Source organism: Oryzias latipes, chromosome 13, assembly GCF_002234675.1.
Source record: "Oryzias latipes chromosome 13, ASM223467v1".
In the NCBI taxonomy this organism is placed as follows: Eukaryota; Metazoa; Chordata; class Actinopteri; order Beloniformes; family Adrianichthyidae; genus Oryzias; species Oryzias latipes.
In genome coordinates, this window is record NC_019871.2 from 8,872,748 (window position 1) to 8,895,631 (window position 22,884).

General features: G+C 42.2%; 1 protein-coding gene across 1 annotated transcript; it reads left to right on the plus strand.

Annotated features, from left to right (window-relative positions):
* The first annotated feature begins 3,201 nt into the window (after positions 1 to 3,201).
* LOC101157311 (olfactory receptor 2AT4-like) lies at positions 3,202 to 12,274 on the plus strand. Its single transcript, XM_023961835.1, has 3 exons — positions 3,202 to 3,211; positions 6,884 to 6,906; positions 10,958 to 12,274. Exons 1-3 carry the CDS (start codon positions 3,202 to 3,204, stop codon positions 11,957 to 11,959), a joined length of 1,035 nt encoding a protein of 344 aa, XP_023817603.1. The 3' UTR covers positions 11,960 to 12,274.
* The last annotated feature ends 10,610 nt before the right edge of the window (positions 12,275 to 22,884 follow it).

Sequence of the window (22,884 nt, forward strand, 5' to 3'; positions counted from 1 at the left end):
AGTCGATAATTTCAGAAACACACTAAATGTTAAGCATATTAAAAAAGTTAGTTCTTTGTGATTGAGTAACTTTTTTTTATTTGTTTGTTTCTTTTTTTGCATGTTTTGAATGTGCTATATGTATGGTGGCCCTAAAATGCAATAAATCTCTTGTCGCAAAAACCTTTTTAAGATCACAACATCAATGAAAATATCAACAAAAAAACTGTATAAGTAGCCACAAGGGGACTAAAGCCATGGTCTCATTGTGCCGGCCCCAAGCCTGAATAAATACAGAGGGAAGTGTCAGAAAGGGCATCCGACGTAAAATCTTTGCCAAACCAAATACGCAGATCAGACCTATGATATCCATACTGGGTCAGTCGAGGCCGGGTTAACAACGACCGCCATTGCTGCTGTTCACCGAAAACTGGACTACTATTGGTCAAAGAAAGATCTTGTACCAGTTTTCTGTTGATGAAGGATATATATAAATAAATTTGAGATTAACATTGCATTTCTGAGCACATCTTTATTCAAATCATTGTGAATCAGGAGCAGATAAAAAAATGCAGATTAAAAAAAAACTTTATTGGTTACAGAAAATACGCTGGCCGGGGTTCAACCGCCCTGCTCCGCTCCATTCTGAACATCCACTTGCAGACAAATAGATCTGTTTATGTCTTCGTTCTCCTTTTCAGAGCTGGCATCTGGCTCAAACCTGTCCGGCTGTACGGTGGGTGTGAGGGGCTGTGAGAGGGCGGGGGAAACAAAGAACTCTCAGCAATGGGAAGGGGGCAAACAATCTCACCCACAACAATTTTTTGATAAACTACAGCAGAACTCTGCCGAAACTATGTCCTAGAGAACGACACAGGTTTTTATTTTAATTTTATTTTACCCACAAATGTCAAAAATATAATTAAAAGACTCCTGGGAATGCTTTATCAATAGGTTGAAACATGATTGCAGTGGGACTTCAAATCTGAAACATTTTAACCCTTGTGCTATCCTATGACCCCACCCTTACATTGACGTGTTGACGAGGTGGATAAAGGTGGAGAGGATTTCATGTAATCCATGGACACCAGTGAATATCACAAATCATTGAAGACAGAAGGTTCAGCGCGCTGCCTAGTGGGTCTAGACTCCCAATGTTAAAGTGCCTAGGATAGCACAAGGGTTAACAGGAAAGAAAAAAAGACACCAGTCAAAGAAGAATCAAAACCAAAGTCTTGTGTAGGAACATCTGAAATCTTTGGCTTTTGCAGATGTTCCACAACCTATCATCACAGATGTGAAATTACCCCCAAATAGGATACATGAATTTTAATAGTTGTGAAAAGGTATTTGAATTTCGCGGTTATTTTAAGGCTTTGAAGTAAAATTCTTCACCTTAAAATCTTAATTATAGTTAGTATTTTTATTTGGTGCATTTTACAGTTGGTAAAGCTAAATGTCAAGAACCGGTGGTAAACGTATGACCCACGCAGGAGACCAGGCTTAGTGGACCAAACTCATACATTTAATAAACAAACCTAAGCATGTCAATACTAATGTATAAACTAAGGAGGGTGACAAAGTGGAACTGAAAGTATGACCTGAAAACCAGAAACTGACATAGACTGAGGGCAATTAACGGAAATGAAGACAGCTGTGGGTCATGATTAACCCAAAAAAAAAAAAAAAATCAGAACAGGACCAAAAACAACCAAACCAACCCAAGACTAAACCACAGAACCCTTACACTATTACTCGCCTGTATTTTTAAATTATTTTTACTTTTTTTTGGAAGGGGGGGGTCACCGCAAAAAATAAGCCATGCATTTTTACAAAGGCCACATCTCCCGGCACAACCAAGTTTTTTTTTTTTTTTTTTTCTTAACTTGTCCTGTCCAACAGCTAGGCAAACAGATGAGAGCTGAGGGCCTCTTGTGTTGGACATATTTTATTTTAACAAGAGGGGTTATTCATCTTCAGACAAACCAAAGGTATGTCTGAATAAACCCCTTTTGTAATTGAGGCCAAAATTTATTAATTTCAATCATGTTTGAAAATCTTTGGTGTTGGACCGGACGGAAAAGGAAAGAGGGGAAGAAGAGAGAGGGACGTTAGAGAGAGGGGGGGGTAGGAGGGTGATAATAGGAGGGGAAGGGGGGTAAGACCATGAAGCAGCATAGAGCAGACAGGTTTACTGGTTGTTTATCGTTATGGTACGGTTCAAATGTAGTACAAAAAGGGCGGGGCCTGTTCACACACACTCAAATATTATCAACACACCTGCTAGCCGCAAAAATGTCCACATGTCAACATGCACACAAAACAGATAGTGTTCACGAACGCATACCTATGCCTTTAAACCAACTAGTGTGAAATCTTTCATTCATTCAATCATGCAAACTATTAGTGCAAAGGTGAGCTAACACCTGTGCTCAGGTGAGTGTTTATGTTCTTCTAAAATGGATGGTGGAATGTGAAAAGAAGGAGGAGGAGCGCCCAGCCACCCCCACACCCATACCCCCGCCGCAGCAGCAGCGGCAGCCGGAATTCCCCCAACGCCACACGGGAACAGGCAGGGAACAACCGCCCCCCGGGCGACCAAGACCGCCACCCAGGCCAGGGCCAGCAGGACCGCCGCGAGGCCCCCAGAGCCAGAGAGCAGGGAGGCGCAGAGGGAAAGAGAGCGCCGCCCCAGCCCAGCCAGGAAAGCAGCCCCCCGCCGCGCCGGAAGAGCCCAACGCAGGGCCCCACCGGAGAGGGACGCCCACAGCCCCAGACGAGCACCCCACCACCACCCAGGAGTTCCGGGCATCCCCCCGCCCCGACCCCAGGTACGAGCCAGGACCCCCCAAGGGAGACCCGCTCCGCACTCCAGGCAGCCACCCACCCGGCCCACGGTTGGTCCAGGTAGGAGCAAGGCAGGGGCCCGCCGCCCCCGCCCAGGAGGGGGGAACCCCGGGGAAAAAAGGGCGGCCCACAAGGGATGTTATAAATATGGCCCGACCAGGCTCGGCCATGTTGGAAGTTTGGCGGGGCCCAGCGCCCAGGGGCAAGGACCAGGACCCACCCCCCAGGGACACAAACACCCCCGGCTCAGGTGTAATATGAACCCCCCCACCGTGCGGAGAGAGCACCGCCGGGCCCAGGGAGCCGGAACCCAAGGGACACGGCCGCCATCGCCAAGGGGCCCGCACCCCCCACCAGGGAAGGGGTAGGGGACAGATGGACCCAGGTCCCACCTTCCTTGTAAAATGTGTGTGCGTGTATGGGTGTTTGAGAGGGTGTTTGTGTGCATGTGTGTGTGTTTATGTTTGAATGTATATATTGAAGGGGGAGGGGTGTGTGTACTAAGGGGGGTGCAGTTAAAATTGGCGAGTAGGGCACTAAGGGGACATCTCCTCATTACTCACAGTGATGTCCCCTCACCCTCCACACCAAGGGGGGCCCTAAATGTCTAAGGTGCGGTTAAAATTGGCGGGTAGGGTGCCAGGAGGACATCTGCTGCTTGCTTGCAGTGATGTCCAAGCACCCCCCCTACCAAGGACCCTACATGTCTAAGGTGCAAATAAAACCGAAAGAGGGGGGGCCCACTCCATACGGCAACCATAGGAGGGGGGCCACTCCCAAGTAGCCCCCCCCCAAGGCGCATCGCAGGCTAGACCCCCCACCCCCTCACCCTAATATGAGGTTATATAAGGAAGGGGGTAAGTTGGGGACAGCTGGTAGACTGTCCCCCGGTGGTCAAACAGCCGTCCCCCAGCCCACCCCCAGCAAAGGGGCCAGGGCCACCCAGCCCAGGGGCCCACCCCCGGAGGCGCCGACACCCCAGGCCCGGCACCACCCACCCCACACAGAGAGAGAGGAGCCAGAAAGCGTCGCCCCCCCCCGGAGCAAGCCCAGGCCCCCACCCCCAGACGCCGGCCCTAGAAGAGCTCTGGTCAGGCCTCGACGGGACCGAGGAGGCCAACCGGCCGAGGCAACCACTGATTGCCTCAGCGGAGACCCCGACCCGCTAGCCCCCCCGACCCGTACTAATAATGGGCCCCCCCTCCCCCCCAGAACGCCCCCCACAGGACAGGGCCGACAAGCCCCCCACCCCACCCCACCCCAGACCCCGCAGCCGAAGCGGGTGACACCCAGAGCGACCGGGGGCCCCGAGAGGGCTGTCCCGTCCCGCCCCAGAGCCAGGGAAGGGCCGATCCCAGCCCCAGGTGCAGATGGGCAGCCCATCCGGCGCCGCTGGGCCCCCCCCACCCGAGCAGGGCCCCCCGCCAACCCCCCCCAGCACAGGCAAAGGGACCACCCCCCCAAGCCAAGCCAGACCACCACCCCACCCCCCCACCACGCACCCCCACACCCAAGCCCAGAGGACCACGCAGCGCCCCAGCCCGCCCCACCCAGGCACCGGACCCGACCCCCCGACCAACGGAGCCCCCCACCGCCCCCGCCAGGCACCGGAAGCCCCGACCCCCACCCCATACCACGGCAGAAGGGCAAGGAGCAGCGACGACCAAGCCCCCCACCCCCTAAGTCATGGAGTCAACCACAGGAGACCAGAGAGACTGAATTCTTTCAAAGTTACTTGAGATTTGGGCTGACATTTTTTCCAAGCTGATATGATCAAACAGCAGATTTCTGTGTTGACTTATGTTTATATTTTTCTTGTTTTTCCAATTTATTAAAATAGTTTTTTTGGCAATACAAAGAGTTATGAAAATGATAGATGCTAATCCTTCTTCTATATCGATGGCACTCATGTCACCAAGCACACAAAGTGACGGTGAGGCAGTGATTGAAACCTTAAGCCAGACTGATAAATCGGCACATACCTGCTGCCAGAGAGCCTGGACAGGAGTGCAGAACCACAGTGCATGCATGTAGCTGTCGGGTAGATTATTATCACAGTGCTCGCAAATGTCTGAGTTACTGAGACCCATCTTGAACATCCTCTGTCCAGTGTAGTAAATTCTGTGAAGAGTTTTGAGATGGATTAGCTGCAGATTTGGACTTTTTGTCAGTTTAAAGGTGTTTAGACAAAGTTCTGACCAGAAGCTTTCATCTGTGCTGATGCTCAAATCTGCATCCCATTTTTTTGTTGGAAGGGCAATATTGTTATCTAAATTACATAAAAGTTTGTATATTTTGGAGAGAGTTCTATACATTGAAAAATTAATCAGAGTGGTAACTACATCTGGTAGCTTTAAATCGTCGTCTTTAATTTTATACTTTTTAGTAATACTTGATTTAAGTTGCTGATATTCCAAGAATTTATTTATTCCATGTTTGTCCTGAAGTTCCTGGGGGGTTATGAATCTTCTATCAATAATTACGTGCTCTAGTTGTTTTATGCCCCCTGCTTGCCAAGCTGGGAAGTGAATCATTTTTTTGTTAATAAGGATGTCCGGGTTGTTCCAGATGGGTGTCATTTTGCACGGTTGAATTGATGATTTTGATATTTTGAGAAATTCCCACCAGGCTGTTAAGGTGGCATTTATATTAATGCTTTTGAAACAATCCTGTTTTTTAACTGTTTGGCTAATAAATGGTAGCTGTGACAGGTTGATCTTTCCACATAACGCCTGTTCCAAGTCTAACCATGAGTTGGTTTCTGGATTATTTTTTAACCATTTTAAGATGTATTGTAATCTATTTGCAAGAAAGTATTTGTGGAAGTTAGGTAATTCTAATCCTCCACAGTTTTTTGCAGATTTTAAAGTTTTTAGACTAATTCTTGCAGGTTTGTTGTTCCATAGAAAGCTTGATATGGATGAGTCTAATGTTTTGAACCATTTTAATGGCGGTTGTGTGGGAATCATTGAGAAGAGATAATTAACCTTGGGTAAGATTTTCATTTTAACCGTGGCTACCTTGCCCATAAGGGACAAAGGCAGGTTGGTCCAGCGTGTTAGATCGTCCTGTATGCTTTTCAGTAATGGGGTGTGGTTTAGCTGCACCAGTTCTGATAGTTTGGGGGAAAAGTAGATACCCAGATATTTGATATTTCCTGTTTTAACTGGAATTGTGAGTCTTTGTTCCATATTCCTGTTGAGTGGTAATAAAACAGACTTATTCCAATTAATGGAATAGTCTGATATGGAGGAGAATTCATTTATGATCATTGCTGTTTCATTTACAGAATGTAAATTCCTTAAAAACAGTAATATGTCATCCGCATAAAGACTAATTTTATGATGGCTGTGTTTGGTTTTTATTCCTATAATGCTCTCATTCTGTCTTATTGCTGCAGCTAAAGGCTCAATGAATATAGCAAAAAGAGAAGGAGAGAGTGGGCAGCCCTGTCTGGTTCCTCTTCCAAGAAAAAACCTGTTTGAAGTCTGTTTATTAGTTCTAACTGATGCATTGGGGTTGTGATATAATATTTTGATCCAATTGATGAATGCTTCTCCAAAACCAAACTTCTGGAGGGCAGCAATAAGGAACTTCCAATTAACTCTGTCAAAGGCTTTTTCAGCATCCAGCGATAGTACCGTCATTTCCTGGTTTTTAATGGTGGCAAAGTCTATTATATTAACTAGTCTACGGACATTATCATCCGAGTGTCTGCCTTTGATGAATCCAGTCTGGTCGAAGTGAATTATGTGAGGAGTGATTTTTTCTATTCTCTGTGCTAGTGCTTTGCAGATAATTTTTACATCTGCATTGATTAGAGAAATAGGGCGATAGCTTGAAGGACTAGTGGGATCTTTGTCTGGTTTTAGAAGAAGAATTATGTTGGCTGAGTTCATGTTAGGTGGCATTGATTGGCTCTCATTAATAGATGTGACAGTTTTATAAAATGTTGGTGCCAGTTGTTCCCAGAATTCTTTATAAAACTCAGCAGGAAAGCCGTCAGGCCCTGGTGCTTTACCATTGGGCATAAGTAACAGAGCTTCATGAAGTTCAGACAACGAGAGCGGAGAGTCTAAATTTGTGATTTGATCCTCATTTAGCCTGGGTAGGTTTACATTATTAAGAAATGAGTCAATACTTTGCTCTGACGGATTGATCTGCGGTGTGTACAGGTTTTTATAAAAGTTTTCAAATGCGTTATTAATTTTGACCGGGTCATGGGTGACATTTCCTGTTTGGTCCATAATAGAGGTGATTGATGATTTTTCTCTGTTAATTTTAAGCTGATTAGCCAGAAATTTGCCAGATTTATTAGAGTTTTCAAATCTTTCAAGTCGTAGCCTTTGTATTTGAAATTGTGTTTGTTTATTAATGATGTCATTTAACTGCAGCTTTAAATTTTTCAGATCTCTCAGAATGTGTTCCTGTGCAGAAGCAGCATAAGCATTCTCCAGGGTTTTGATTTTATTTTCTAATTCTAATAAATCTGCTTTCTCTTTGCGTTTTTTGTGCGTTGAATAAGAAATGATTTTCCCTCTCATGACTGCCTCTGCTGCTTCCCAAAGAACGCACGGTGGGATGTCTGGAGTATTGTTGAAGTCTAAGAAGGTTGCCCACTCTTTTTTAAAGAATTCAAGAAATTCCTGGTCCTTTAACAGAGACGTATTAAACCTCCAGGTTGTACCAGAGGGTGTGGATTTTTCCCTAGAAATGTTTACAGAGACTGGTGCATGATCACTGATAATAATTGGATGGATATTGGAGCTTTGAATATTTTTTAAAAGAGAGTTACTGATTAATAAATAGTCTAAACGGGAGTGTGAATAGTGAACTGGAGAAAAAAAGGTGAACCCTTTAGTGTTTGGGTGACATGAGCGCCACGCGTCGCAGAGACCCAGATCATTCATGTACTGCTTGAGAATACTTGCAGATCGCCATGTACGCTGATTTGCTGCTGTGCTGAGTCTGTCAAGTTCAGGGTCCAAAACAAGGTTGAAGTCTCCTCCTATAATGATTGTGGAGTCAGAGTGGACTGAGAGTGAGGTGAAGAATCTGTGAAAGAAGGAAGAGTCGTCAACATTAGGACCATAAACACTCACTATACAATAGTCCTTATTCTGAATGGATATATTAATGATTACAAATCTGCCTTCTGGGTCAGTAACTGTATCCTTATGAGTAAAATTAAGATTTTTATTAATTAAAACAGCAACTCCTCGTTGTTTGGAGTTGTAACTGGCAGAGTATATAACTGGAAATTGTAAGCAGCACATAAGGTGATCCAAAGAATTTGATAAATGGGTCTCCTGCAGTAGAGCTATATCTGCTTTTAGACCATCCAGGTGATTTAACACTTTCAGTCTCTTTGGCTCAGAGCCAAGTCCACGCACATTCCAGCTAACGATGTTAAGACTGTTCATAACTGCTCTGACTGAAAAGGTGTAGAGTTAAGTAGTGCTTGTGTACCAGTCCGTGTGCGCGTGCCCGTATTGAGAAGCGCTGTGCGCGTGAACGTTTTCTGGCTATGTGAGCTGCGTGTCGCGTGCGTCCTATGAGAGCCTGTGTGAGGTGATTGCAGTATGTCGGCGTGTGTGTGCGGGATCGCATGTGCACGCCCCTGTGTGCGCTTGTGTGTGCGCGCGCCCGTTCCGTGCATAAATAAATACTTACCGAGGATGAGTTGCTTCCAGGTGATTTACATATAATGAGGGGGGAGAGGGGGGGGGGAGAGTAAAGGAAAGAAAAAAAGAGATAGAATGGAAAACGAAAACAACAACAAAACAACAATAGAAACATCAGTGGGACTGAGGTGACGAAAAAAAAAAAAAAGACTGTTTTCCTGAGATCGAGGTGTGGATTATTGATGATCCTGTTTTCCATTCATTGAGGTAAATTTAGCGGGTTTCTTCTGGGCAGCGCAGATGTTCTCAGCGCGGATCTGAAAGCCTTCAGCACAGCCAGGGGGTGATCTCCGGGTCCCGGAACAGCCGGCCGTCCACGTAAAGTTTGTCAACGGCCACAATCGCTCTCGAACCAGCAGCAAGATGCTTCCTCCTCAGCGGGAACAGGATCTTCCTTCTACGGAGGATTTCTGCCGGGAACTGGTCATTAACGCTGTAATGCGTGCCTCTCAGTTCCCGTCCGCGGCCCTTCACCAACTCCTTCTGTTTGAAATGTTCGAATTTAGCCACAATGGGACGCGGGCGCTGGTGGTCGGACCTTCTTCCTCCGAGGCGGTGAACCCTGTGGAAGGAGATCTTCTGCACCTCCTCCTTGGGGAGCTTCAGGTGGACCTGTAAAAAGGATCTGACGGTGGCCTCGGGGTCTTCTCCTACCTCCTCTGGAACCCCCGCGACCACTAGATTGTCCCTCATGCTCCTCGACTGAAGATCCAGGAGGGTTTCCTTTATGGATCGGTTCTCCTCGGAGAGACGGGCGGTGTCATTGCTCAGGGTCTTCACGGTCTCTCTGAGGGCCTGGTTCTCCGCTGCAAGCTCCCGCACCTGCTGCTGGCTGAATTCCAGAGACTCCCGCAGACCTTGAAATTCTCTATGGAGGATCTCCAGCAAATTGAGGCGGCCATCAAAGCTGGAGAGCTTTTTGTCAATCGAATCCAGGATATCGCTCATTCCGCTGCCCGGAGAGGACACAGCCCCGGGAGAGTCCTCAGGCCGTTCACGCTTGGCGGAGGGGGTGGTGGTGGCGGTTCTGGGCTTCACCATGTTGCAGGTATTAAAACACTCGTCAATGAAATTCTCCAGGTCCTCCAGGCTGACAGAAGCTTAATACTCTTAACAGGTTGTGTTAGTTAGCAGGAAATATTTTAATATGGCGGAAAAATGAAACAAGATCGAAAATGTTTGTTCAAATGCTTACGCGCCGCCAAGTCGACTCACCACACTCGTCTCGCTGGGTCTCGCGATACTACAGCATCACACTCTCGATGACCAAGTTTTAAAATCGGCAACACGTAGCGGTCAAATCTTGTTATGTCTTCAAAGAGCCCAGAGTCTTTGTCTGTCTGTCCTGTAAATGTTTTCCAAAATGTCACCAATTTTGCAATTACCATGCAAACTGTAACTTCTATGCATTGTGTGAGATGAAATACAGAAGGAGAAATCTGCTTCCATGTTTCAGTGTACCATTTTAATGGTAGTTTGTGGATTTTACAAAAATTATGTTTGTTTTCATTGATAAAAATGTATATAAATATAATTTAAATATTAAAAAATCTTAAAACACAGTAGACTCCCAACCTGTTGTATTATACACTGAAACAAAGACATGACATGCCTGTTGAATATACATGTTAGGTTACAGACTATAACATATTTTTTAGTAAAACAATAAAATTGAATTAGGAATTCCCCCCCCAACCACATGTTGAGACACACGCATTTTTAAACATTTATAAGAAAGAAGATTTTGCAAAAAATTGCAAGATGAATGGAAATGATTGCCTGTAGCTCTGAATGATGTCAGCTTATTGTAATAACAATAAATGGGGGGTGCAATAGCTATTCTAACCTGCTCTGCTGAATAAATAAAAGTTTAATTTGCAGATTTGTTTTCGTAAGTGTTGCATGAAACTGAACTCATACTGGTTATACGTTTGGGCACTTTTAGGAGCCATTTGAGAATTTGGGCCTCCAAGGATGTGCCTGGTTGGACAAAACAACATGCACATATTTAGATGTCATCCTGCAGCTGCACTTGGACTTTTGACTTGAGTCACGGAGGTAAGATTATTCCAAAGACAGTCTGATTTACTCAATCTTTGTGTTAACAAGAGAGAACAAAAAAGTATTTGAATAAACTGGATAAATAATTTACAACTGCACAATTTTTCTGTTAGATTTGACGATCCATTTACAGTACAGCAAAAATGCAATTTAACCTAGTTCACTGGTTACAGTGGTGTTAAAAAATAACTTCATTATTCTTTAGTTTTTGTGGATCATTTTAATTGATAAAAAAGCAGAATATCTGGCTTTAATACAAATAAAAAACGTCTTTATTTGAAATAAAAAAATAGATATATTCCAAATTGTTGACTTGAACCAAAAGCAGTGTGACTCGTTTCACTTTAAGACTGGTACATAGATCTGCATGTTTTACTCCTTTGCAGGAAAGCTGTGCAACAGCAAGAATGGCATTACTGATCATTCCAAACATTTCAAGGACAGAAAGCTTCCACATCCTCGGATTCCCCGGACTTTCCCCGCAGTACTACGCACCCGTGTCAGCTTTGTTTTTTTTCATCTACCTCACCACTGCAACAGGGAGTGTTTTCATTTTAGCATTGGTCATCTGTGAGAAGTCACTTCAAAAACCCTCATACCTTGTCTTTTGTCACTTGGCATTGAACGACTTGACTTTCAGCACTTTCACCATCCCAAAAATCATAGCAAAGTATTGGTTTGCCGACAGCGACATTTCATTCAACTCCTGTTTTACGCAAATGTTTATGGTCCATTATTTAGGATCCGTGATGTCGTTCCTGTTGTTGGTGATGGCTTTGGATCGATTCATTGCCGTGTGTATTCCACTGCGATATCCTGTGCTAATCACAAACAACATCATATCTGTGCTCTGTGGATTCGCCTGGTTCATCCCCGCACCTTTGATGATGACGATTGTGCTCCACGCTCTCACTTTATCCTACTGTAAATCAAACATCATCGCTCAGTGCTACTGTGACCACATTTCTTTAACAAATCAGGGATGTGGTGGAAATCTAAGGGAGGTTCAGGTCACGGCTCTCTGCATTGCCATGTTATGTCTTTTGCTGCCTCTGGCATTCATATTGTTTTCTTACGTGTCTATTATTGTGGTTATTTTGAAAATGTCCAGCTCTTCAGGCCGCAAAAAAACCATATCCACCTGCACCCCACAAATCTTCATTACTTGTCTTTTCTACCTCCCTCGGTGCTTCGTTTATGTTGCCAGCACTGTTGGATTCTCTTTTAGTTTAGATATTCGTATTTTGTTGATACTGCTGTACAGCCTTCTTCCTCCTGCACTGAATCCACTCATATACTGTTTCAAAACCAGAGATATTAAACTGACTTTACTGAGGAAACTGAAAATGTATAGGGTTGCAATAGAGATTCAAATGTTTGCAAAGTAAGCTAGGTTTTAAAAAAAAGTAACTTGAAGAAATGGAACAAAAATGTGTTTTTCTTAGAATTTCTTATTGCTATATAGACAAAATTAGAAAGAAAAATGTTTTAAAGTGGCACAAATTTATGCCTAATTCTTATTCAATAATTCTAATGTATTTTTTGTCAATTTATAGTATAAAATCAAGGGACCACTGGTGAGTTTCTTTATCTAAATTTGTTGACAAGGACTAAAATGGTTGATGCGTGTACACATAGAAGATGTTTTTAAATTTGTGCAAGTATCGTTTTGCCACATCCACTACAAAGTACACACGTTTTGAAACTCTTTTTGTGTGTGCAGCAAAAAACGGAAACCATGACAAATATTTCTAACCTTGACTTTTTTTTTCATTATTTGTGTGTTACACCTTTGATTGAGGAAGGAAACATAATAAATTCAAGGACTAAAAGCTGATCATATCTTTTTGGCAAAGAAGACCTGAAAAAGAAGGCTGTGGTTTTTTGACATGTGATCGTGCATTAAACAGCAGTGTGAGGTGGTGCTTTCTGTTTATAAAAGGGTATTATTTTACAGATTTACTTTTTAAACAGCTTTTATGATCTCTTGTAAAACAGTTTTCCTTCTAACATGTAGTGCCTTTATCTGCTGTTTTCCATTGTAGCATCTGAAAATGACTGGGTTGTTTTTAGAAGCTGATGAGTGATTTTTTTTTTTTTCCTGTGAAAAAATGTTTGAGTGGAACCAAGTTATTTGCCGTACCTTCACCTACTGCTATTTGCTAGATAATAAATCTGAGAACTCACTTTACCTTTCAATGTTTTATCCTTCCAACAATGTTAAACATGTAAAAAATTAAAAATTAAAAAATCAAAAACGTGCTTTTACATCAATCAACCACTCAAAATATGCAGCAGACCAATAGAAGTAACGTGAAATTAATATTCTGACAAAACAAATAGCTGACTCCTGACTTTGGAACAAAGTTTCAGATGTTTAAACTTAACAAACTTCTTTATTTTGTAGGAATGATTAACTCAGGGCTTCTTTGTGTGAAAGCACATGACATATTTGCAGACGAAAAGACAATTTATGTGTTTAAGGTAAAATTGGTTGAAAATAAAAATACTTTTTCAAAGACTGACTTTTTTTTTTAATCTTTAGAATTCCAGCAGTACGTTTAGAAGGGAAAAATGTTGAGATATTATTTAAATAAATAATGGTATGATAATGAGCTTCATTGGTGACTTAGCTTTTTCTGAAATGTGAACCCTTTTCACTTAGAAAACTTAATTGACTTTACCATAAAGTAGTCTAATTAAATTCATAAATAAATAAAAAACAGTTCTTATTTAAAGGCCTTGGTATCCATACCTATTCAGAACGTGTGCTTCTTGTAGGAAGCTATAAGATAAAATTCTGACTCCATGAACAGATGTTAGTTAAAATGTTAAAAATTAGTCAACCATTACGGCCTAATGCAAAAATGTAAAGGCACACTTGCAGTTAATTATGTGCTACTGATTATTTTTCTCCATAATTTGCTCCCATAAGCACTCCTTCAGGTCTTTAGCCTACAGACCATAAATTACTAGCTTCACCACAGGAGGACCAAGATGACAACAATCACACACTTAAAAAAAAACTCCAACTGATAATGGACATATGTTAGGGCTGTGGCCGTATTTGCTTTTGTTTTGTTTGTTTGTTCTGTGTTTTGTGTATTATTTCTGTATCAGAGTGGGACTTGTGTTTTTTGTGGATCTTTGTGTCTGTTGTCTGATTATTTTCAGGTGTGGTGGAAAGGGTGTGGCCTCCCATTGGACCAGCTGGTGGAGGCAGCCTTTAAAGCCACCATTCCGACATCCAGTCGGTGGGGGAAGGGAGCCTTGCTGCAACAGTCTCCACTGCAGCTTGGCCCGCTTCTCCGCTTGGTTTTATGTCTTCTCCGCTTGGTTTTATGTCTTCTCCACTTGTTTTAGTTTGTGTTGCACTTTGTAGTTCTTTGTAGTTTGTAGTTTTGTCTGTGCCCACTCTGTTTAGTCCTTTGGTTTATAGTTATGTTTTAAGTGAAGCTGTAGGGGTGAACTGCCATTTTGTTTAGTACATGTTTTCTCCTGTTTTTGTTAGGTTAGGGAGGTTAGAGTTTTGTCTTTGATTTCCCTTTTCTTTTGTTGCAGGTAAGATTATATGTTTCAGTTAGTTGGGGTTTTGTTTGTTATTTTGGCCTTGGTTCACCCTGAAGCCTTTTAGCTTCACTTTTAGTTATTGTTGGATTGTTTGTTTATTTGTAAATAAAATTTGGGTATATTTTTATGGAGACATTCGTTTGGTGCTTTTTGTTACAGTTCATTTATTAGTTAAATCTTTACTTTTTTTTATGTTATGCCTTCCTAGGTACCCCTAGACACAAAGGGGGCGTAACATAATTGGGGGCTCGTCCGGTCCGGGATTGTTTGGAGACTTTGGTTAACAGTTTTTCTTTCTCCTTTTTGGCGAAGACCTTGGCATTTGATGTTTGTGACCTGTTTGGCTGTGAAGGCCAACGGCATTTGCAAAGAGCAGTTGTCTGAGCTGGAGTGCTCCAACTCTCAGGCAGACCTCGGCTGGAGGCATCGGTTGGAGGTGGTGTAGGCGACAGTGTAGGAGTGGAGGCTGCTGCAGATGTTGCTAATGCTACTAACCCCGCCCGGGCGGAGGCGGGTGCGGAGGTTCCTGTTGCCGTAGCCGGTTAAGGAGGGGGGCCAGACCCAACTGTATTCTTCCAGACTGGGGTTGCCACAGAGGATGTCCACTGCTCCAGAAGGGTTGTGAGTAAATCCCTTGCTCTTACAGAAGTCAACAAACCGGCATAGTTTGTAACAGCACTTTTGTGTGCATTGGGGTTTCTTTGGTTTAGCCAAAATTTGTGAGGTTGGTGCATTAAGCACATTAATAACATTTTGTGGGACAAAAAAAACTGTTAACCAAACTTGCGTTAAATTTTGTTTGGTGCAACACTTTTGTTTTGTTTGGCTAATTTTGAGTTAGTTTTGTGTGACTAGTTTTGATGACTGGTCTTGACGGGTGCGTGTCTTGCGGGGCGCGCACCCCGAGTTGACGGGTGCGTGTCTTGCGGGGCGCGCACCCCGGGTTGACGGGTGCGTGTCTTGCGGGGCGCGCACCCCGAGTTGACGGGTGCGTGTCTTGCGGGGCGCGCACCCCGAGTTGACGGGTGCGTGTCTTGCGGGGCGCGCACCCCGAGTTGACGGGTGCGTGTCTTGCGGGGCGCGCACCCCGAGTTGACGGGTGCGTGTCTTGCGGGGCGCGCACCCCGAGTTGACGGGTGCGTGTCTTGCGGGGCGCGCACCCCGAGTTGACGGGTGCGTGTCTTGCGGGGCGCGCACCCCGAGTTGACGGGTGCGTGTTCTGCGGGGCGCGCACCCCGAGTTGACGGGTGCGTGTCTTGCGGGGCGCGCACCCCGAGTTGACGGGTGCGTGTCTTGCGGGACGCGCGCCCCGAGTTGACGGGTGCGTGTCTTGCGGGGCGCGCGCCCCGAGTTTGACAGTCGCGTGCCCAGAGGGATGCGCGTCCTGTGTTTCGGTGGTGTGTCTTGTGTAGTGCCTTAGGTTTGTGTGGTACATCTTGTGTTTGTGTGGTGTGCTCTGTGAGAGCTACCGCTTTGTGTGTGCTCCACTTAGGGTAAAACTTCTTTTTGAAGAAGTTTTATTTTGGGTAGGGGGGTGTTAGGGCTGTGGCCGTATTTGCTTTTGTTTTGTTTGTTTGTTCTGTGTATTATTTCTGTATCAGAGTGGGACTTGTGTTTTTTGTGGATCTTTGTGTCTGTTGTCTGATTATTTTCAGGTGTGGTGGAAAGGGTGTGGCCTCCCATTGGACCAGCTGGTGGAGGCAGCCTTTAAAGCCACCATTTCGACATCCAGTCGGTGGGGGAAGGGAGCCTTGCTGCAACAGTCTCCACTGCAGCTTGGCCCTCTTCTCCGCTTGGTTTTATGTCTTCTCCACTTGGTTTTATGTCTTCTCCACTTGTTTTAGTTTGTGTTGCACTTTGTAGTTCTTTGTAGTTTGTAGTTTTGTCTGTGCCCACTCTGTTTAGTCCTTTGGTTTATAGTTATGTTTTAAGTGAAGCTGTAGGGGTGAACTGCCATTTTGTTTAGTACATGTTTTCTCCTGTTTTTGTTAGGTTAGGGAGGTTAGAGTTTTGTCTTTGATTTCCCTTTTCTTTTGTTGCAGGTAAGATTATATGTTTCAGTTAGTTGGGGTTTTGTTTGTTATTTTGGCCTTGGTTCACCCTGAAGCCTTTTAGCTTCACTTTTAGTTATTGTTGGATTGTTTGTTTATTTGTAAATAAAATTTGGGTATATTTTTATGGAGACATTCGTTTGGTGCTTTTTGTTACAGTGCATTTATTAGTTAAATCTTTACTTTTTTTTATGTTATGCCTTCCTAGGTACCCCTAGACACAAAGGGGGCGTAACAACATACAAAACACCTGGGGAGACAGTAGATAGTAGAGCTGAGCTGTACATGCAGCGGAGTGCTGCATGTACAGAGATGTTTGACAGTTCTTTGAGCCTGCTATCTTACTGCTCAAAAAATGCCAGCTGGGCTATCATTGCACTCACAAAAGCAGGAAATCAAAGGGGGCCAATCAATGAAGGTAAGCAATTTAGAATTAGTAAATATCTGAGAGCGTAACTGCTAAATGCTGCTTGAAGGCCATTAAGGGTCCAAGTATTGGTCCCCCCTGTGCCGGTCCCAACCCCACCAATACCTGTTTGGGTCCACTTTGATACAAAGGGGCTGTGGTATTTTATCTGTGGTAAAGTTTTTGCCCTCTTTAACATCACAAATGGATCCTGTAAAGCTGCAAATGGCTCTTTGTGCAAGTCCCACATCAACTTGCACTAATTTAGCTTTTTTTGTTTGTTTGGTCAAATTCACATCAAATGATTGCAGCACATGAGCAATGCTGTTCATGGGGAGAAAAGGACACTCACTTCACAGTGGCTGAGAGGAAAAGGCTCTAATGAAATAATGCTAATGCATTATACATCTCAGAGGACTAAACAGCTCCACTTAAAAAACACCCCTTTGAGCACTTTAATTGATTCAGAGCAGAGTGTGTTAATATCCCCTGTGTTTAATGGAGGTCTCAATGCCCTTGTTTAATTTTATCAGAGTTACTTTTTTTGCAGGGTAGAAAAAACACCTAATTTTGGATGCAAATGACGAGACTTTGCTTCATTTATTCAGAAAGTGTGTTTTAAAATAAAAAAAGGATAAAGACAGAGAAGGTAAATGACCTGCAAGAGATGAATGCTGTTGTAATTTGTAGAATAGCAAAAGGATATTTTGTACCTTGTAAGTTTAATTGAAGCAAGCATTTAAATATTAACAATACTTTTGTTTGAGTAAGATATAAGAATAAAGTTCTAATTCTTAAATAGAATATTAAATTAATATTTATTTCTTTTGTTAGTGACCATGGTATAAGCGAAGTGTGCATTATCAGAAATTGACGAACTTCGCTGAAGCAACCTTCCAATGTGAAATGCACACTTCGTCAGCCATTATCCCTTACTTAATATAACAATTTTTTATATTAGTCAAGTCAAGTCAAGTCAACTTTATTTATAAAGCACTTTTATAAACACTGTTAAGCACCAAAGTGCTTAACAATGCAGAATAATAACAAAACAACAAACTAAAACAAACAGAATAAAATCAATAAAAAGCGATACATTAAATAAAAATACATAAAACCAATAAAAATAAATTTATAAAACCAATAAAACCAATAAAAACATCAACTCATACTGAGTTAAAAGCCAGGGAGAAAAAGTGAGTTTTTAACTTGGATTTAAAATCATTCAGTGAACGGGCCCGCCTAACCTGCATAGGGAGTGCATTCCACAAGCTGGGGCCAGCAACGGCAAATGCTCTATCCTTATTAGTTAGGTTTAAATCAATTTAAGCTTCTTTGCCAATATAGGGCTACGTTTTGAATGTATATTTTAAAGTAAATCAATCAGTTTAGCATTGTGTTTTAAAAAAAAACACAGAAAGATGCAAATATTTTAGGAAACGGCTGAACCATGCATTGAATGTTCATGCAAATCAAAATATTCTACAATTTTTTAGATTCCGAGTGTGTTGTGTTTTTATCACTTTGAACATAAAACTTCCCTCAAATGTTTTTAAATGCACTTTATAGCTTAACGTATCACAAATACAAGATTACAAATCTTATTACACTTCTTTAAGATACTTGCATTAACTTGATTTAAGTTTTCTGCCATCTAGGTACAAAATTATTTTTTTCAAAAAAACAGCTTGTAAAAGTTACATTTTACAACATATTTTATATCAATTGAACTATGTAATTCTTTTTAGTCCGGACACAAGTTTACACAAGGGTTCTATTGTTCCATTCTTCTTATTTTTTTTTTTTTTTGCTTGTTTACCAACTTTGATTAGTTAAAAGTATATATTTAAGTCCATTATTAACTTATAACTGTCATGGTTTGAGTTTGTTGTGTCTTGTTTTTTCATTTTAGTTCTTGTTCTGTCTTGTTTGGTTCTGTTTCCTGTTTTATTTTGAAAGGTTTCCTGTCTTGTCTTGTTTCTTGTGCTTTACTTCCTTTGGTCCCCATCTGCCCTGATCGTGTTCACCTGTGTCTTGTCTGCCCTGTCTGTATTTAAGTCTTGTCTCTGCCTTCCTCCTGTGCTGGTCCATTAACTTCTGGTCGTGTGTTTAACGTCTTCATGTGTCTTCGTCAGTTCATGCCATGTTTCATGCCACGCCACAGTGAGTTTTTGTTTTGTCATCCTGCTCTGCAGCGCCTTTTGTTTGTTGTTTATTAAACCCCCTGGCCTTGGAACTGTTTGCCTCCCGCCTCTGCGTCTGGGTCCTACCGGCTCTCGAGCCACCCCCCGCACGTGACAATAACGAGGAGAGACTTTGTGTTTATCTTCAAAAAATAACAGATGTTGGTATTAGCAATAACACGTTTGATAGTTTTGGCAGGTTAAACATTATTTAAAACATTGTGAGCAAAATCAAGTTTTCCAAATTTCATCTACCTTTTTTAATTTAATGTCAAATGTAAAAATTTGTAAATCACTTTTTAGTTTTATGTTTGCTTGGTTTCATATGTTTTTGAACTTCAAAAGTACAGCTTAAACTGTTATTTAAGCAGTTTTGTCCTTGTTTTTTCTGGATGTTACTCTTACTCCTATCTATGTATTTTTTTTCTCCTTACCTCTGTTTACTTATCCAACCTTTACCAAACATTAAACGTAACAAAGAAATTGAAAAATAACATTTTGTACAAAAAGTATACTTTACAATCAGATTCTATGAAAGCAACTACAATCTCTGCAACAGGTTCATCTCCAGTCCCTGACAAAAGTCTTGTCGCTTATCCATTTTGTAGAAACAAAAGCGTATAACCTCACTTTTAATGAATCCATTGGTTTTAGAAATGTCTCATATGAAAGCTAAAACCCACCCAGATTATGTTCAATATACTAAAATAAAATTGCTTCACTGAAGAAAGATTGATCATTTAATGAACACAGGTCACATTTTGGCAAGACAAAAGTTTAGTCGGCTTGTCATATGATACACCCAATCCTGGATTACAGCCTCACCTGTGATCAATTACTGATCAATTAGTGGGTGTGTATAAAAAACACACCAGGCCTTCACATCAACTGCAACTTGACCTCTGACAACATGCCTAAGATTCACCCTGAGACCAAAGCGTTGATTATCAAGAGGCTGAAGACCAGATCCACTGTTGAGGTGGCTGACACCTTCAATGTGTCTCAGCGTCAAGTACGAAGAATAAGAAACAGATTTGAAGAGACTGGAGATGTTTTTGACAAGCCCAGGTCCGGCAGACCCTGCAAGACAACTGCTCGGGAGGACCGTTTGTTGGTTGGAAAATCCAAGGCCAGCCCCTTTTCCACAGCAGCAGAGTTCCACCAGGCCTGGTCACCTCAAGTCCCTGTGTCAACCAGAACAGTTTGTAGAATTCTGTCTCAAAATGGCCTCCATGGTCGAATCAGTGCCCAGAAACCAGCACTAAACAAAAGGCAATTGAAAAAACGTGTGGCATTTGCCAAGGCCCACAGCCTGCTAAAAGGATGGATGCTGGAAAAGTGGCAGAAGGTGGATTTCTCAGATGAGTCTTCAGTTGAATTACATCACAGCCGCCTCAAATATTGCAGGAGACCAACTAGAGCCCGCATGGACCCAAGATTCACCCAGAAAACAGTTAAGTTTGGTGGCGGAAAAATCATGGTCTGGGGTTACATCCAGTATGGGGGTGTGGGAAACATTTGCAGGGTGGAAGGCAATATCAATAGCCTAAAATATCAAGAAGTATTAGCTATCTCTTACATTCCCAACCATAAAAGGGGTCAAATTCTGCAGCAGGATGGTGCTCCATCGCATACTTCCATCTCTACATCAGAGTTCCTCAAGGAGAAGAAGATCAAGGTGCTCCAGGACTGGCCAGCCCAGTCACCAGACATGAACATCATTGAGCATGTCTGGGGTAGAATGAAAGAGGAAGCATGGAAGACGAAACCAAAGAATCTTGATGAACTCCGGGAGGCATGCGAGACTGCTTTCTTTGCTATTCCTGATGACTTCATCGATAAATTGTATGAATCATTGTCAAACCGCATGGATGCTGTCCTTCAAGCTCATGGAAGTCATACAAGACATTAAATATGGATCTCACAGTAGCACTACTTAATTCACTGATGTTATGCAACATATTTTTGTTTTTGAAGTAAATTATTTGTTAAATTTTCTCATTACTCTCTGTAGGCAACAAAGCTTTAGTCTTGCCAAAATGTGACCTTTCTGTGTTCATTAAATGATCAATCTTTCTTCAGGGAAGCACTTTTATTTTAGTACATTGAACATAATTTGGGAGGGTTTTAGCTTTCAAATGAGACATTTCTAAAACCAATGGATTCATTAAAAGTGAGGTTATATGTTTTTGTTTCTACAAAATGGATAAGCGACAAGACTTTTGTCAGGGACTGATGCTTTTGACACAAATATAAGGTACTATGACTGCAGCATGTATTGACCCTTGTGCTATCCTAGGCACTTTAACATTGGGAGTTGGGTCATCTAGACCCACTAGACAGTGCTCTGAACCTTTTTTCTTCAATGATTTGTGATCTTCACTGGTGTCCATGGATTACATGAAATCTTTCCACCTTTATCCACCTTTGTCATGGTAGGGAGAACAAGTCAATGTAAAGGTGGGGTCATCTAAGATAGCACAAGGGTTAAGCCTTATTGTAAGCACAATGTGGGATTGCAGCACCATCTGTTGGTCAGTCATTTGACTCAACAGAAGTGGGCTTTGGGCGTAACAAAACATATGTATTGTCACACAATTCAGATAGAACTTTTATTGAACGCACAATGAGGAAATTGTGTCATGTTCTGCTTGTGATTTGTTCATTCTCAGTCTTTTTCTTTGGCTTCTGTGCAGGTTGGAGGTGACTCCGCCCTTTCTCCAGTGGAACCTGTTAAGCAGTCACAGTTGCCTGCACTTTAGTAATTAACCACTGTGCATTTAAAGAACTCTGCCAGAGCCTTCAGTATTGGCTTGTTCTGCCTCCTGTCTAGTTTGTGTTACACTTTGTTTGAGTATGTAATTTGTGATTAAATCCTTTGGATGTTTCTACAAACAAGCGTGTGGCTCTTGCTTGCTCCTAGGCTTTCTCCTGCTTGCCAAGCTGTGACATACTGAAGTTAAATTGTCACATCACTGCCGCAGTTGAAGCTTTCACGACTTTAGCAGCTGACCTGGAAAGAGCCACAAATTTTCTCTACACTGACACATATCAAATGAAGGCCACCATTTAAATGAACTATATTCTGGAATAAATGTATATTCTGAATGGCACATAACCATACATATATGCTCATTGGATTATCTGACAGGTGTAATACCAAGACATAAAATTGATCAATTATACTTGTTTTATTCGGAATTTTGTCTGATTTTAAGATTTTATTCTGGCAAGTGAAAAAAAGTGAAAGAGGCACACTCACTGTAATTTCTGATGCTTTTATGGCAGTTGATCGACATAAATGGTAAATAATTTCTTTTTAAATTTTGAACTCTAAACTTCAGTCCAAATTTAGTTAGTCCGAATGGGGGACACCAAACCCATTTTTAATAAATTACAGACAGAACCATAAGTACAATGCACAAAACTTAACAGAACCACAATAAATTGTTTTCTTTCATTGTCCAAATCAGTGGAAAAATTGAGTATATACTAGATATATTATTTTATGGTACATATGGAAGTACAGTAGGCCTCCTCCCTGGATTCTGTCTTTTGGCTCTGGAAGCAGAACCAGTCAAACGTGGGGCAAGCATGTATTTATTTGTCTGTTTTTTTTGATCATTCTAATTTAACAGATACAAAACTTAGATACATTTTTAAAGAAATATATTTTTACTCCAGTTCAGAAAGAATCTACATATTTTGAACATGTTAGATGAAAATGTAATCCAAAGACGTTTGCTTCCTGTGTGGATGAAATGAAATCCACTAACTTAAACAGAAAATAGAACAGAACATAAGATATTTGGTGCAGATATAGTTATAGCTCATTTAAAATTATAAAATGGGTGTGGCAGTGATTAATACCATCACAGGAACAAAATCATGTCAAGAGAAGAGCAGCCAGCATACTCCAAGGGGCAGACTTTACTCAGAATCTAACACAGCAAGGGTCAAAAACAAGCAGCCTAGGAACATGAACAAGGCTAGGCCTTCATCAGAGAGCACCACAATCTGCCAGAAAAGAAGACAAAGTGGTGAGCTTAACCCTTGTGCTATACTAGGCACTTTAACATTGGGAGTTGGGTCATCTAGACCCA